A 17346-nucleotide genomic window follows, 5' to 3' on the forward strand; every position below is an offset into this window, starting at 1 on the left:
CACAAGGTCCTGACATGAAAGGTTCCAAGGGCCACGTGGAGTCCTGATCCATATGTGAGGAGCAGTTTTCTGTACTGGAAAATCAATGTAACTCAAAGATTACCTCTCTTCTATGAAGGATGGACTCTTCAAAAACTGTTTAAAGCGCAGTTCAAATGCCTGTCCAATTGTATTGATCACCTCTTGAGCTTTGCTGTTTGGACATTCCAAAATGTGACAAGCTAGAAATATGCAAATTGGAAAGAGAGATGCATTATATTTATGTTAGTAGATTGCATTTTTTTTTTGCTAAACATTAAGATATATCTGTAAATGATAATAACTGAAGACCTGCTGTTTAGCTCCTCATAACTGCTTGCCACAATATATAGAGTGGCTCTTTTAGCTTGCACCTGTTCACATTTGTCTTTTTCTGTTTGGAAGTGCCAGTCAGTTTTTTTTCCCACAAAGATCCCCAGAGTGCCAGCCACAATGATACTGCTAAAAACATCCTCTTAGCTATGGACCTTTCTGTAGATACTAATCAAAACTGTAAAGGATGAAGCTCAGCTACAATAGCTAAAACAAATAATAAATTTGTCTCACCCTATGTAGTCTACTTTTTGGTACAATTTTTGGCAAAATGATTGCACATTTTGTTTCTTAAATTTCCCAATATGTAATAGAATACTGACTTTTTTAGGAAAACACATGGAGATGCTGTTACTATATTCACCACTAGATGTCACTGTTTCCCAAGTTTGCCCCTTATGTTTTCTACACTGCAGAGCCTTATACTGAGTGTTTATGGCCGTGCATGAAGTCTAAACAGCTTCCTAGTACAGAGCCATACTGTATATCCTCTGTTTGCTACGGAATCAATGCACAGGGAATGTCCTCCCCTTTGAAGCAGTAATTGTAAGGAGTAGTGATGAGCGAGCATACTCTCAAGTACTCGGTACTCGCCCGAGCATCTCAGTTCTCGAGATGCTCGGAGCTCGCCGAGTACTTGCGAGATGCTTGGGCGGATGCTCAGGTCCCCTCCCTGCATATTTGGCGCTCTTTAGAGAGCCAATCAACATGCAGGGATTGCCTGCCACTCACTGTAATGCCGCTGTCATGTTGGTTGTGGCATTACAGTGATTGGCTGGCCGCACAGCGTCATCAGGTGTATATCAGACCTGGCACCACTGTACTCGTCAGTCTACTCCGAAATCAGGCAGTGTAGGGAGAGGTACTGCTGAGCTAGGGAGAGATTTGTTTTTGTATTAGGTAGTGTAGGGAGAAAACAAGTACATTACACATATCCATCTCAACAAACAGTCCTTCTGAGGACTAATCCAGCTGCAGAGATATCAAGCAGACGGTGTATATAGCAGACTGCAGTACATATAGCACAAGAGGCTCCATTCCAATTTTGTCTGCTGTTGCTGTTAGATATTTCTTGAAATAGGGCCAGGTCTCAGGGGCCAGGAATATTTTTTTCTGGATCTTAATCCTCATTATTTGCTTAAAAAGCAATCCAGAGAACACAGTTTTTCTGCGCCATTTGCTCGTTGGCACTGCAGAATACAGCCAGGTCCTTTCCATATTACAGCGCTAAAAATCCAGCTATTTAAAACTGTGGTTTGTCCGTCACACGGATCACATATAATTGCGCTGAAAATACTGCCATTTCTGGCCTCCATTCAAATTTTTTTCAGTGTGTCAGCAAAGTTTTTGACACCGGTTTGCTGTTCAAAATAGTTACCTACAGGCCAGGTATTTAAAACTGTGGTTTGTCCATCACACAGATTACATATAACTTTGCTCCAAACTTCGCTCCAAATTCAGACATTTGTAGTGAGCATGGAAAATATTGTCTTCCATTTAAAATGGGCAAGGCGCGTGGCAAGGGACTGGACGTGATGGTGATGGTGCATGCAGAGGCCAAGGCCCACATCTTGTTGCCCGACCTTCTTGTCCCAATTCCTAGGGGACCGCTGCACACCACTATTGAACCCAGAGCAGTGTTAAAAGGTTGTTGGTTGAATAGAGGGTAATACTTCCAGTCACTTTGCCACCACCACCACCCTGTCTTCTACACAGTCAAGTCTCAGTAGCCGTGAGTCTGGACTGAATATTCCCCAGGCCGAGTGCCCGGAGACAACTGATCCCACATTTGGACACTCCGAAGAACTGTTCACTTTTCCATTTATAGATTCGGGCCTCTCGTCCGGTCCACTTGAAGCGAGGCAAGAGGAGATCGCATGTAGCGATGCCAAAATATTTGAGCAGCCACGGTCACACGAAGGCGACAGTGGGAAAGTGTCACAAGAGGTGGACGATGATGAGACACAATTGTCAAAAAGTCAGGAGGAGGAACAGGGTGTGGAAGTGGAAGACGAGGTGGTTGATGATATAGTAACTGACCCAACCTGGCAGGGGGACATGCAGAGTGAGGAGAGCAGCACACAGGGGGAGGGAGGCAGAGCACCCCAACAAGCCGGAAGAAGCAGTGTGGTGGCTGCAGACAGAAGGCAGGCAACCGTTCCCCGCAACCCAACACGAAGGAAGTTGCCAGTACAACTGTTGGGTCTTCCCGAGTCTGGTTGTTTTTTAAATACTCTGCTGATAACCCCAAAAAGGCCATTTGCACCACCTGCCTGGTCAGCATCAGCAGAGGTGGAAAAACTAGCAGCTTGACCACCACCAGCATGATCAGGCACATGGCAGCAAAGCACCCGACGTTGTGGGCCGAACCCCAGGGACAGTGTCTGCGAGTGCTCGAAATGTTGCCTTTTAGGCTCGTGGAGATGGAAGCATTCCGCAACCTGATGGCGGCGGCTGTCCCTCGGTACTTGGTCCCCAGCCGCCACTATTTCTCCCAGTGTGCCGTCCCCGCATTGCACAAGCACGTGTCCCAAAACATTAGCTGTGCCCTCAATAACGCAGTTACCGGGAAAGTCCACCCAACCACGGACACGTGGAAAACTGCTTGTGGGCAGGGACAGTACATCTCGCTGACGGCACACTGGGTTAACATAGTGGAAGCCGGGACCCAGTCGGACCTTGGGACGGAACACGTCGTCCCGACGCCAAGGATTGCAGGCCCTAGGTCAATCAGGGTTGCCCCTACAGTCTACAGCTCCTTCACCTCAGCCTCCTCCTCCTCTTCAGCCTCCATCTCCGAAATGACCACATTAGTCACAAGCTGGAAGCACTGCAACACTGCCTCGGCCAAGCAGCAGCAGGCTGTGTTGAAGCTAATATGCTTAGGTGACAAACCGCACATTGCTGAAGAGTTGTGGACAGCTCTGAAAGAGCAGGCAGATGTGTGGCTCATACCGCTGAACCTACAGCCAGGCACGGTCGTGTGTGACAATAGCCAGAACCTGGTGGCGGCTCTGAGGCGAGGCGAGCTCACAAACATACCATGCCTGGCCCATGTGCTTAACCTCGTGGTTCAGCAATTTCTCAAATCCTACCCGGAGCTGCCGGATCTGCTTGTTAAAGTACGCAGCCTGTGTGCCCATTGTAGAAAGTCAGCTACAGCTTCCACCGCCCTTGCCGTGTTTCAGCAGCGTTGGCAGCTTCCGGCTCACAGACTGGTGTGTGATGTCCCCACGCATTGGAACTCTACACTCCAGGTCTTGGGAAGGATTTGTGAGCAGAAGAGTACCAGCATCAACAAGGCTGTCAGTATTCAGTTCAGACTCCACACATAAGACCTCAGGAGTGGACATGGATGTCAGACATATGTACCATCCTCCAAAACTTTGAGGACTCCACCAAGATGGTGAGCGGCGATGACGCCATAATTAGCGCCACCATCCCGCTTCTCTATCTTCGGAAACGCTCTCTGCTCACAATCAAAGAGGATGCATTGCAGGTGGAGCACGATGTAACCATACAGGGTGATTACACACAGCCCAGCCTCATCTCATCCCAACGTGGATTGGGTGACAATGAGGAAGAGGAGGAGGAGGAGGAAGAACAGGAGCTAGTTTCATGCTCTATAGACGGTACTACCTGCACAACTGTCTTACAGTCTGTTCAACGTGGATGGCCTGAGGACAGAGAGGAGGAGAGCATGGTCAGTCGTCCTCTTGGTGAGGACACGGAAGTCTGGCCTGCTAGCAGTCTGGCAGGCATGGCTGAGTTTATGTTACGCTGCCTTTCCCATGACCCAAAATTTTGGGTGACAGTCATTACTGGTTGGTGACACTTCTAGACAGACCTACGCTACAAGAAGAACTTTATTTCTCTTATTCCTGAGGTGGACAGGTCTACAAAAATGGGGCAGTAACAGAAGGCCCTTGTTGCGTAACTATTAAAAAAATTCCCATCTGAAAATGCTGGCAGCAGAGTTCACAGTTCGTTGGACAACCAAGGAGTACAGGCGAGAGAGACACAACTCCAATCCAGCAGAGGCAGGGGAACACGGTCAAAGTTCTGGGAGAATTTTCTCAGCCCCTCCCATCGCACAGGCCCTGGGGTGTGGGGTACTCTCACAAGGAGTGCAAAGTTTGGGAAGATGCTGAGGGAGGACCTTTCCGACCGTACCAATGTCCTCCGTGATTCCTCTGTGCCTTATAATTATTGGGTATCCAAGCTGGATACGTGGAATGAACTGGCTCTCTACGCCTTGGAGGTTCTGGCCTGCCCTGCCGCTAGCGTTTTATCAGTGCGGGTTTTTAGTGCCGCTGGTGGAATTATAACTGATAAGCGTATCCGCCTGTCAACTGAAAATGCTGACAGGCTGACTCTTATAAAAATGAACAAGGGCTGGATTGGGCCAGACTTCCCAACACCACCGAATGATAGCAGCGTAACATAAACTCAAATCCAGTGTCTTTTTTTGGGAGGTGTATTCCCATGCACTTTTTCACACCCACACATGGGTATATGCTTCCTGATTTTGGCTATTTGTTCTTGTCCTCCTCCTTCTCCTCATCCTCCACCACCATATCATCAGGTTGACCGTGGTCTGTGATGCTACACCCACATAATTTTTTTAAATGGTGTTTATGATGCCCTAAAAAAAAAAAATGTATACAGTATGTTCAAGTATACCCCTCAGGGGTAAATGTTTGTCAGCCCATACACTTAGTGCATGGGCATCACAAGTATAGGAGACCCACTCCTTTCTAATGGGAACATTTTTTATGAGGCCCTCCTCCATGTCTCTTCCAAGGAGCATTGGAGTGCCTCCAAATTTTTGGCAGCTCACATTGGAGTGCCTCCAAATTTTTGGCAACCCTTGCATTCACTGCATAGGCAAACACAATGGGAGACCCACTTCCTAATAATGGGAACATTGTTTTCAGGAGGCCCTCTGACCTCCACGTCTCTTCCAAGGTGCATTGGAGTGCCTCCAAATTTTTGGCGTCCCTTGCATTCACTGCATAGGCAAACACAATGGGAGACCCACTTCCTAATAATGGTAACATTGTTTTCAGGAGGCCCTCTGACCTCCACATCTCTTCCAAGGGGCATTGGAGTGCCTCCAAATTTTTGGCAACCCTTGCATTCACTGCATAGGCAAACACAATAGGAGACCTACTTCCTAATAATGGGAACATTGTTTTCAGGAGGCCCTCTGACCTCCACATCTCTTCCAAGGGGCATTGGAGTGCCTCCATATTGTGGGCAACCCTTGCATTCACTGCATAGGCAAACACAATGGGAGACCCACTTCCTAATAATGGGAACATTTTTTCAGGAGGCCCTCTGACCTCCACGTCTCTTCCAAGGGGCATTGGAGTGCCTCCAAAATGTTGGCAACCCTTGCATTCACTGCATAAGCAAACACAATGGGAGACCCACTTCCTAATAAAGGGAACATTGTTTTCAGGAGGCCCTCCTCTAAGTCTCTTCAAAGGTGTATTGGGGTGCGTCCAAATTTTGGGCAGCCCTGCCACTCACTGCATACGCAATAACAGTATAGGAGACCCACTCTTTAGTAATGGGAACAATAAAGCATAGCCGGCTGATGGCTCTCTAAGAATAGTGAAGGCCGACTGCTGGCCCTTTAAGAATAGTAAAGGCCACCTGATGGCCCTATAAAAATAGGCTTTGTGACTTTCAAAGTCCCTCCTTCATAAATAAAATACAATGTGTCTGATGATATCTCACACACCACATGGCCAGATAAGGTTGTAAAATGTTAAAATGACTTTTCCCAGTGAATGCATTTGTCACGGTTGAAAGCAATGCAAAAGTGCAAAAGCACATCAAAAACGGTAAGTATGAACATAACCCAAGGTGTGGAGGAGTATTTATTTTTGTATATTTATTTTTCCTTATATATAAGTCATTACCCTGGAAAGGATGTTCCTTAACATATCTCCCAGGAAAATCCATTTTGATTTAGTTTTTGTATGTTTTATTATGAGTCCTTTAAAAGTGGCGTAATACCTCTGACAACGTTATTGACAGAAGTGACCTGGGAGTCACAAATGCTTCCAGGGGTCTTCCCCATGCTGTTCCCATGTCACCTGAGCATTGTTCCCATCGATTTGGGCAATTTTTAGGCCCGCTGCAGACCGCCAGGGGGAGCCGCCTGAAAAATGCTCGAGTTTCCCATAGTATTCCAATGTGCTCAACCCGAGCATCGAGCACCCGAGCATTTTAGTGCTCGCCCATCACTAGTAAGGAACAATACCTCCACACAGAGTCCAATGGAGCATACATACATCCCTACCTAAAGTCCCATTAGGTATCAATACGAAATAAAAGCATAGACTGCAGTGTCCATGAACCTTTGCGAGTACTACAGTTAAAAAAGAATGCTTTCAAATTAAAGGAAAATGTTCCCTTTTCAATACCTTCATTATTCAGTTACCATTAGCTCATATTTCCCTTTGTTACCTAGAGCAACAATGGAGCACTGCACAGGGAATGCTCTTATGCTGACCCCTGCCTCCAGTGGGCTCATGGTCTGCTCTTCCTTTCCCAGAATTAGCTGCTTGCTGTAGGGCTTCTCATAGAGTCAACTGACTTCAGTCTTTGCAGTGTGATAGAACATAGTTACTCCAGAGGAAATATGATCAGAGTATGTAAATTCAAGATTTTAGAAATATTTATTTTTTCCAAAAATATCTCAGTTGGACCTCATATAAGGGCTTCTATAGGATGATATTCACACTGGACAGCTCTCCAAACAGATCTGAGATGCTAATTGCTGCTTGCACATTGCTTCTGAGTAAAGGTCCGTTTACACTGCATGATCATCGTTCTTGCAATGCTTGTTTTATGATAATCGTATAGTCCAAACAGGCTGCTGATCACCAGACAAAGAAGCTAAAAACCCTCATTCCATCGTCAGGTGAAAGGATCTTTTGTGCTGCACAATAGATTACCATTCACAGCAGCACATTATCCTTTTTGTAAACAGGACCTGGGTTGCCAACCGTCCATAGATTTCAGGACAGTCCAAAAAATAGGGCACTTTTTTGCCATGACCATAAAAAAATTAAAGGAGTCTGATTTCTTTTGAAGTTGAAGAAACTTATACAGATTTTTTTACTGTAATTATCATCATTTTATAGTTCATAATGAATGCAGATAATGTCTTCATACCCGAATTATGGGTTGTAAACATGTATCGCTTATAATCATAATGATTTATGATGGTTTTCCAATGTGTCCGTAAAAATATCTTCTGTTCGTGATTGTTTGATAAGTTGTCCAGAAAAAATAAAAAGTCAAGTTGACGACCCTGAACAGGATTCATGCTGCCGAGAACAATGGCATTTGAGCGTTAGACCGGGCTATTAAACTACCACCACCAGGCAAACATATTGCCAATTGGTGGAGGTTTAACAATGCACATCATGTAGTGCATCACTGACTTCCTTTTCACTTCTGACATACATACAGCAGTGAGGCTATTTAGTGGCCATGTCACATAGTTTAGATTTCGTGATCAAATCCATTTGTTGGATGAGATACAATTTGTCACAATGCAAGCTGCCTGAAAACGTAACCATCCTAATCCTGAACCAATGTGCAAAAACAACTTGAGACCTTCACATTCACTTTGTATGTCGCTAGAGTTATTTGCACCCTTTTCTATAGAATCAGCTCTCTCTTACTAAAGTGATGTCTGCGATCATGTGCCCAGGCTTGGACTGGCCCACAGGAGAATCCTCCGGTGGGCCCCTTTGCAGGAGTGGGCCACCACCCTCTTATAGGAGCAGTACTTTGCACTATATACTTGAATCACTATGTACAGAGAAAGGCGGCTTCTTATTCATTTAACTGTGCAGCTCATTGTTATATAAATTTGTGATACATTATCATTTAGCTGAAATGGGGGCCCTGGAGCTGGTTACTGGTGGGCCCTTGGCACTCCAGTCCGACACTTGTTTCATGTATGTACATGTACATTTTCAGATCGAGCTCTGCTAACTCTATGAAGCTTATTTGGTCCGACATGATAATGAAGCAGCTTGTGTTCCTGGTGGAGATACGCAGCAGATGAGGAACCAAAGCTGTTGATAACTGAACAAAAAAATAACCCTTGTTACTGGCTTTTCCTGTATCTCTGCCGCTGATAAATCTGATTTCCTGGAGGATACTGGAGACTCTGTTCAGCTTCAGTCTGACTCCTCCATGACTAATGCAGGCTATGTAGCCACAAAGAAATGCTCTATTTTTTCTCTCTCTTTCCTATCTGTCTAGTATACTTTGCTTCATATGTAAAGGAATGCCACGCAGCAACATCACACCATTAAGTCCTATCAACAAGACATTTTGTTGTATCCATCTGTATGTTCATTGGATTACATATGTCCCAATGTAAAGTCCCAGACTAATGACATCTCGTTTATTTATGCTTTATGCCAATATGAGATACTAAAAGAAATAGAAATCCAGACAGCTGTGTATTGGAAATGGTTAATTGAATGGCTCTGTTTGATTTTACCCCTGTAATATCTTTATTTTCAGCTTTGATTTAGGTTTTAAAGGGAATCTTTCACCAGGTTTTCACTATCCCATCTGAGAGCAGCATAATGCAGGGGAAGAGACCCTGATTCCAGTGATGTGTCACTTACTGGGCTGCTTGCTGTCATTTTGATACAATCCCTGTTTTATCTGCTGCAGATCTACCAGTTCTCTGAATGCTGAGCCTTGTATAACCCCGCCCACACCACTGATTGGCAGCTTTCTGCCTATGTACAGTTTACATATAAAACTGCCCATCAGTGATGGGGGCCAGGTAATACAGAGCTCATGTAAATGCATAACTACCTGGCAGCAAGTTTACAAGTCCTCAAATGATAATCTCCTGCTGATAACACCGTCATTTTATCAAAACTGCATATAAAAAACAGCCTAGCCCACAGAGAGGTCACTATCTCACTTCTTGAACCCTAAATAACTGCTAAGGACAAATTATAGCTTCACTGAAGTTCCTCCACATCATTTGGTTTTCACTGAATGCATTCAAGTTCCTTGGGATCTGAGCCATTTCGTGACACCTATATGTCTCTAACTGGTCCACAGTTGATCTACTTTCTGCAGGACACAGATTGCATTTTCCTGCATGGAGCTCTTCCTCTGCAGTTGGCCAGAGATCTGTGTCATCCAGGTCCTGTTCAACCATATTTTTGGGATGCTCTCCAGTGCCTTGTAGTCTCAAAGCCTTTGATCAGTTTCAAACGTCCGATTTACACAGAACATCTATAGATGAGATCTCATGACCCGAACTCAACAAACTCATAGGCATATACGAGGCTGTAGAATTCAGGTCAGGAGACCAAGAGCTGGTCTGGAAGTCATGGTCCATTCACGGACTGCAAACCTTGGATGTGTGAAGCCGGTCTAAGGCTTAGTGCCCATGATGGAGAAATGAAGCAGAAATTTTCCTGAGTATTTCTGCATCTCCTTGGCAGAAAAACGCATGCGGTTTTTACATGCGTATTTGACGCGTATTTGCATGCGTATTTGCCATGCGTTTTTCCAATGCATTGTATAGGAAAATACACATGCAGAAACGCACAAGAATTGGTCATGTCCGTATTTTTTCTGCGAGTAAAATCTGCGCAGAAAAAATACGGACCATGTGCACAGAACTTGCAGAATGTCATAGGAAGTCATGGGATAAGGTATGCAATGCGTTTCTGGAGCGTTTACGCGCTGCAAATATGCACCAAAACACGCACCAAAAACGCATCTTGGGCACACAGCCTTATTGGTTCTCCTATAACTACACTTGCAGTGCACAATACCACTACATTTTTGGTAAAAGCTGTCCTGCTCTGCTCTTAGCTTACTTTGAATAAGCTCCAAGGATTTTTGATACTACAACTTTCCTTATGACCCTTGTGTATTGTACAGATCCAATACCGTGAACAAAGGTAACTGCTCGAGAATAGAAACAGAAATATATAATGTATGTCCTACCTCTTTGGTTTACTGGATCTTTAGCTACATATGCAACATAGTCAGTTGTGTCCTAAAACAATAAATACATTTTAAGTGTTAAAACTCCATAGATCATGCAACTGTTATAGGAATACTAAACATAAAGAACAGAAAGTATAAGGGTATGTTCACACGTTGCATTTTTGCCACAATTTAACCGCAGAGTTTTACAATACAAGCAAAGTGAATAAGGTTTGTAAAATCTCATTCATAAGCTGCTCATTTTTCGTTGCAGATTTGAAGTAGTTTCATATCTGCAGAATGTCAATTCTTTCAGCATTTTGCAATGTTTTACACTTATTCACAATGAATGGGAAAAAAAACGCATTAAAAAAGCACGCAAAAACTTGCATATTTTATGCAGCATTTTTTGCTACCAACAGTCCAGAATTTGCAGCAGATTTTCTCTGCTGCAAATACCGAATGTGTGCATATACCCTAAGAGAGTGGTTTACAAAATAGATATTAATGTCCTTAACTCACATGTAAATAGATGTATCAGAAGCTCAACATACATAGACATATGAGATAAAGTAGTAATCACTGGGCCAGACACTTTTCTGGACAATAAAGGCCCCCATACATATGAAACAAATAGAGTGGTGTAAAAAAGTGTGTGCCCCCTTCCTGATTTCTTATTCTTTTGTATAATTTTTGTCACACTTAAATGTTTCAGATCACAAAACAAATGTAAATGTTAGACAAAGATAACACAAGTAAACACAAAATGCAGTTTCAAAATGAAGGTCTTTATTATTAAGGAAAAAAGAAATCCAAACCTACTGGGCCCTGTGTGAAAAAGTGATTCTCCCCCACCTTAAAACATAAATCACATCTTTGCGAAGCTGAGTTCAATTTCCTTAGCCATACCACTGTTTGTGCTGAGGAACAGAATACTCGGCACTGTGCAGAGTATTCTGATACAAATACTCAATGGGGTGGAACCTTTACTCGTGCACCATTCACACTGAGTGCCATATACTTATCTGGTTGTGCTGAGGAACAGTAATTCTTTGGTCAGACAAATACTCAAAAAACCTATCTCAGACTGCATTGGCCTTGTTGGATTTTTTCAACTAATGATACAGCCAGTATCAATGAGTGGAACAGGCTTCCACGAGAGGCGGTAAGTTATCCTTCAATGGAAGTCTTCAAACAGAGGCTGGACACACATTTGTCTGAGATGGTTTAGTGATTCCTGCATTGAGCAGGGAGTTGGACATGATGACCCTGGAGGTCCCTTCCAACTCTAACATTCTATGATTCTATGAGTACTTATGATCAGCCCAAAAAAATCCAACATGCACAATTGGTCTTTTGAATGGTAACAAATGTTCCTCAATCGACCATCGGTCCACAGGCAGCTGATGATCGTTCACTATGGTCGGAATCAGATGTTTCACCCTACTTTTCTCTGGTGGGGCCTTATTTTAGTATTTCTGCTGGAGGACATTACAGTTGGCCTCTTTGTGGCCCCGAATAATTTCATACAAATAACATTTAACAAATAGAAAAGTGTGATTAGATAACATTTAGGATGTGTCTTGATGTAAACAGATATAGACAGATGGAGTGGGTTCTCACAACATTATGCAGTATCTGTTCGCTGTCGAATATGTCAGACATACCAATAGTCACCTGACAGAAGACAAGAGTGTGCTTTTGATGTCTGTCAGACTAGCACATGTTGTATACCTTTTTTCTTCTGTATGTAAAAGTGCAGTCTGCTGGGCTATTCCATAGAGAATAATTCAGTAAAAAAAATATATATATACACACTACCGTTCAAAAGTTTGCGGTCATTTAGAAGCTTCATTATTTTTGAAAGAAAAGCACATTTTTTTTCAATGAAGCTAACATTAAACGAATCAGAAATACACTCTATACATTGTTAATGTGGTAAATGACTATTCTAGCTGCAAATGTCTTATTATTTATTGCAATATCTACATAGGTGTATAGAGGCCCATTTCCAACAACCACCACTCCAGTGTTTTAATGGTATATTGTGTTTGCTAACTGTGTAAGAAGGTTAATGGATGTTTAGAAAACCCAAGAAAACCCTTGCACAAGTATGTTAGCCCATCTGAAAAAGGTTTGGCTGATTTGAGAAGCTATAAAATTGACCTTCCTTTGAGCTAGTTGAGAATTGCATTTGTTTGTTCTATGAAACTCTCAAAATGGCCAGAAAAAGAGAACTTTCATGTGAAACTCGACAGTCTATTCTTGTTCTTAGAAATGAAGGCTATTCCATGGGAGAAGTTGCCAAGAAACTGAAGATTTCCTACAATGGTGTGTACTACTCCCTTCAGAGGAGAGCACAAACAGGATCTAACCAGAGTAGAAAGAGAAGTGGGAGGCCCCGCTGCAGAACTGAGCAACAAGACAAGTACATTAGAGTCTCTAGTTTGAGAAATCGATGCCTCACAGCTTCTCAACTGGCATCTTCATTAAATAGTACACGCAAAACGCCAGTGTCAACGTCTACAGTGAAGAGGCAACTCCGAGATACTGGCCTTCAGTGCAAAGTGGCAAAGAAAAAGCCATATCTGAGACTGGCTAATAAAAAGAAAATATCAATATGAGCAAAAGAACACTGGACATTGGACAGAGGAAGATTGTAAAAAAAAGTTTTATGGACAGACGAATCAAAGTTTGAGGTGTTTGGATCACACAGAAGAACATTTGTGTGATGCAGAGCAACTGAAAAGATGCTGGAAGAGTGCCTGATGCCATCTGTCAAGCATGGTGGAGGTAATGTGATGGCCTGGGGTTGCTTTGGTGCTGGTAAAGTGGGAGATTTGTACTAGGTAAATGGGATTTTGAATTAGGAAGGTTATCACTCCATTTTGCAACGCCATGCCATACCCTGTGGACAGCGCTTGATTGGATCCAATTTCATCCTACAACAGGACAATGATCCAAAGCACACCTCCAAATTATGCATGAACTATTTAGGAAAGAAGCAGGCAGCTGGTATTCTATCTGTAATGGAGTGGTCAGCGCAGTCACCAGATCTCAACCCCATTGAGCTGTTGTGGGAGTAGCTTGATTGTATGGTACGCAAAAAGTGCCCATCAAGCCAATCCAACTTGTGTGAGGGGCTTCAGGAAGCATGGGGTGAAATTTCTTAAGATTACCCCAGCAAATTAACAGCTAGAATGCCAAAGGTCTGCAATGCTGTAATTGCTGCAAAGGGAGCATTCTTTGACGAAAGCAAAGTTTGAAGGAGAAAATTATTCTTTCAAATAAAAATAATTTTTTCTAACCTTGTCAATGTATGGACTATATTTTCGATTCATTTTGCATCTCATTTGATAAATAATAGTATCAGTTTTCATGGAACACACAAAATTGTCTGGGTGACACCAAACTTTTGAACGGTAGTGTATATATACAGTGTATATATATACAGTACAGACCAAAAGTTTGGACACACCTTCTCATTTAAAGATTTTTCTGTATTTTCATGACTATGAAAATTGTACATTCACACTGAAGGCATCAAAACTATGAATTAACACAAGTGGAATTATATACTTAACAAAAAAGTGTGAAAAAACTGAAAATATGTCTTATATTCTAGGTTCTTCAAAGTAGCCACCTTTTGCTTTGATGACTGCTTTGCACACTCTTGGCATTCTCTTGATGAGCTTCAAGAGGTAGTCACCGGAAATGGTCTTCCAACAATCTTGAAGGAGTTCCCAGAGATGCTTAGCACTTGTTGGCCCTTTTGCCTTCACTCTGCGGTCCAGCTCACCCCAAACCATCTCGATTGGGTTCAGGTCTGCCGACTGTGGAGGCCAGGTCATCTGGCGTAGCACCCCATCACTCTCCTTCTTGGTCAAATAGCCCTTACACAACCTGGAGGTGTGTTTGGGGTCATTGTCCTGTTGAAAAATAAATGATGGTCCAACTAAACGCAAACCGGATGGAATAGCATGCCGCTGCAAGATGCTGTGGTAGCCATGCTGGTTCAGTATGCCTTCAATTTTCAATAAATCCCCAACAGTGTCACCAGCAAAGCACCCCCACACCATCACACCTCCTCCTCCAGGCTTCACGGTGGGAACCAGGCATGTAGAGTCCATTCGTTCACCTTTTCTGCGTCGCACAAAGACATGGTGGTTGGAACCAAAGATCTCAAATTTGGACTCATTAGACCAAAGCACAGATTTCCACTGGTCTAATGTCCATTCCTTGTGTTCTTTAGCCCAAACAAGTCTCTTCAGCTTGTTGCCTTTCCTTAGCAGTGGTTTCCTAGCAGCTATTTTACCATGAAAGCCTGCTGCACAAAGTCTCCTCTTAACAGTTGTTGTAGAGATGTGTCTGCTGCTAGAATTCTGTGTGGCATTGACCTGGTCTCTAATCTGAGCTGCTGTTAACCTGCGATTTCTGAGGCTGGTGACTCGATAAACTTATCCTCAGAAGCAGAGGTGACTCTTGGTCTTCCTTTCCTGGGGCGGTCCTCATGTGAGCCAGTTTCTTTGTAGCGCTTGATTTTTTGTTTTTGCAACTGCACTTGGGGACACTTTCAAAATTTACCCAATTTATATAGTACAGACCAAAAGTTTGGACACACCTTCTCATTTAAAGATTTTTCTGTATTTTCATGACTTTGAAAATTGTACATTCACACAGAAGGCATCAAAACTATGAATTAACACATGTGGAATTATATACTTAACAAAAAAGTGTGAAACAACTGAAAATATGTCTTATATTCTAGGTTCTTCAAAGTAGCCACCTTTTGCTTTGATGACTGCTTTGCACACTCTTGGCATTCTCTTGATGAGCTTCAAGAGGTAGTCACCGGAAATGGTTTTCACTTCACAGGTGTGCCCTGTCAGGTTTAATAAGTGGGATTTCTTGCCTTATAAATGGGGTTGGGACCATCAGTTGTGTTGTGCAGAAGTCTGGTGGATACACAGCTGATAGTCCTACTGAATAGACTGTTAGAATTTGTATTATGGCAAGAAAAAAGCAGCTAAGTAAAGAAAAACGAGTGGCCATCATTACTTTAAGAAATGAAGGTCAGTCAGTTCGAAAAATTGGGAAAACTTTAAATGTGTCCCCAAGTGCAGTTGCAAAAACCATCAAGCGCTACAAAGAAACTGGCTCACATGAGGACCGCCCCAGGAAAGGAAGACCAAGAGTCACCTCTGCTTCTGAGGATAAGTTTATCCGAGTCACCAGCCTCAGAAATCGCAGGTTAACAGCAGCTCAGATTAGAGACCAGGTCAATGACACACAGAGTTCTAGCAGCAGACACATCTCTACAACAACTGTTAAGAGGAGACTTTGTGCAGCAGGCCTTCATGGTAAAAGAGCTATTAGAAAACCACTGCTAAGGACAGGCAACAAGCAGAAGAGACTTGTTTGGGCTAAAGAACACAAGGAATGGACATTAGACCAGTGGAAATCTGTGCTTTGGTCTGATGAGTCTAAATTTGAGATCTTTGGTTCCAACCACCGTGTCTTTGTGCGACGCAGAAAAGGTGAACGGATGGACTCTACATACCTGATTCCCACCGTGAAGCATGGAGGAGGAGGTGTGATGGTGTGGGGGTGCTTTGCTGGTGACACTGTTGGGGATTTATTGAAAATTGAAGGCATACTGAACCAGCATGGCTACCACAGCATCTTGCAGCGGCATGCTATTCCATACGGTTTGTGTTTAGTTGGACCATCATTTATTTTTCAACAGGACAATGACTCCAAACACTATTGACCATGAAGGAGAGTGATGGGGTGCTACGCCATATGACCTGGCCTCCACAGTCAACAGACCTGAACCCAATCAAGATGGTTTGGGGTGAGCTGGATCGCAGAGTGAAGGCAAAAGGGCCAACAAGTGCTAAGCATCTCTGGGAACTCCTTCAAGATTGTTGGAAGACCATTTTCGGTGACTACCTCTTGAAGCTCATCAAGAGAATGCCAAGAGTGTGCAAAGCAGTCATCAAAGCAAAAGGTGGCCACTTTGAAGAACCTAGAATATAAGACATATTTTCAGTTGTTTCACACTTTTTTGTTAAGTATATAATTCCACATGCGTTAATTCATAGTTTTGATACCTTCAGTGTGAATGTACAATTTTCATAGTCAAGAAAATACAGAAAAATCTTTAAATGAGAAGGTGTGTCCAAACTTTTGGTCTGTACTGTATATATATATATATATATATATATATATATATATAAAATGACATAATATAAACTGTTTTAAAACAGAAGGAATATAATACTTACCGGATCTCCACCAGAAGCAAATGATATTGATTGCATATGGTGATTTGCAACTACCTAAGAAAATTACAAAGAGAGGGTAAAGACTATGGCGACGTCACACAAGACCTATTCATAATCCAATGTATGGTGATAAATATCTTCACCCTTTCCTCACTACCCTCGATGCTTCACTGCACTTTATATCCTGGAGTAATTCAGACACCGGCCGGGAGGGAGGTTCATACATCTTTATTTATATTTCTATTGCTGAAACAAGGGCAGTCCCTCCGGCTACAATCAGTATTATTGTGTTAGTCCTCCCATTCAATTATCAGTTTGCCTCATTATTCTTTTGTTCATTTGTTTTCATCACTTTTCCTTTTCCTTGTAGTTACTTCCCCAGATTACTCCTCCGGTGACATCATGAATTAACATCTACCCAGAAGCACATATATTTTAAAAGGTTATCAGGTTTAGCTTTTTGCTTTAGGGAAATTCTGGTGGCAATGAAAACATTGGATGGCATCTGATTTCAAGAGGTGACTATTCAGTGGCCGAGAATGGTGACTATATGGATATATTCACAGGTGGCAGATTTGTTGTAGAAATCTCAGGCTTCCCATACATCTGAATGTGGGGTGTGACAATCGGTTGTATGAAGCTGGTTTTCAATTGCAGCAATAAACCTACATTTGTAACATACTATACCATGGTGTATATTTGCACA

The 17346-nt window shown here is 42.9% G+C and overlaps 1 protein-coding gene across 1 annotated transcript in view; it reads right to left on the reverse strand.

Annotated features, from left to right (window-relative positions):
* Positions 1-17346, reverse strand: part of SHC4 (SHC adaptor protein 4) — a 127469-nt gene that overhangs the window by 28709 nt on the left and 81414 nt on the right. Inside the window, exons 5-7 of the mRNA XM_073653074.1 lie at positions 16641-16694; positions 10372-10423; positions 104-221 (exon numbers count right to left, since the gene is read on the reverse strand). Of these exons, the coding sequence (XP_073509175.1) occupies positions 104-221; positions 10372-10423; positions 16641-16694 (224 nt within the window). The remainder of the gene's footprint in view (positions 1-103; positions 222-10371; positions 10424-16640; positions 16695-17346) is intronic.

The sequence above is a fragment of the Phyllobates terribilis genome, unplaced genomic scaffold (assembly GCF_046119375.1).
Source record: "Phyllobates terribilis strain yellow unplaced genomic scaffold, ASM4611937v1 Scaffold_11__3_contigs__length_659146591, whole genome shotgun sequence".
In the NCBI taxonomy this organism is placed as follows: Eukaryota; Metazoa; Chordata; class Amphibia; order Anura; family Dendrobatidae; genus Phyllobates; species Phyllobates terribilis.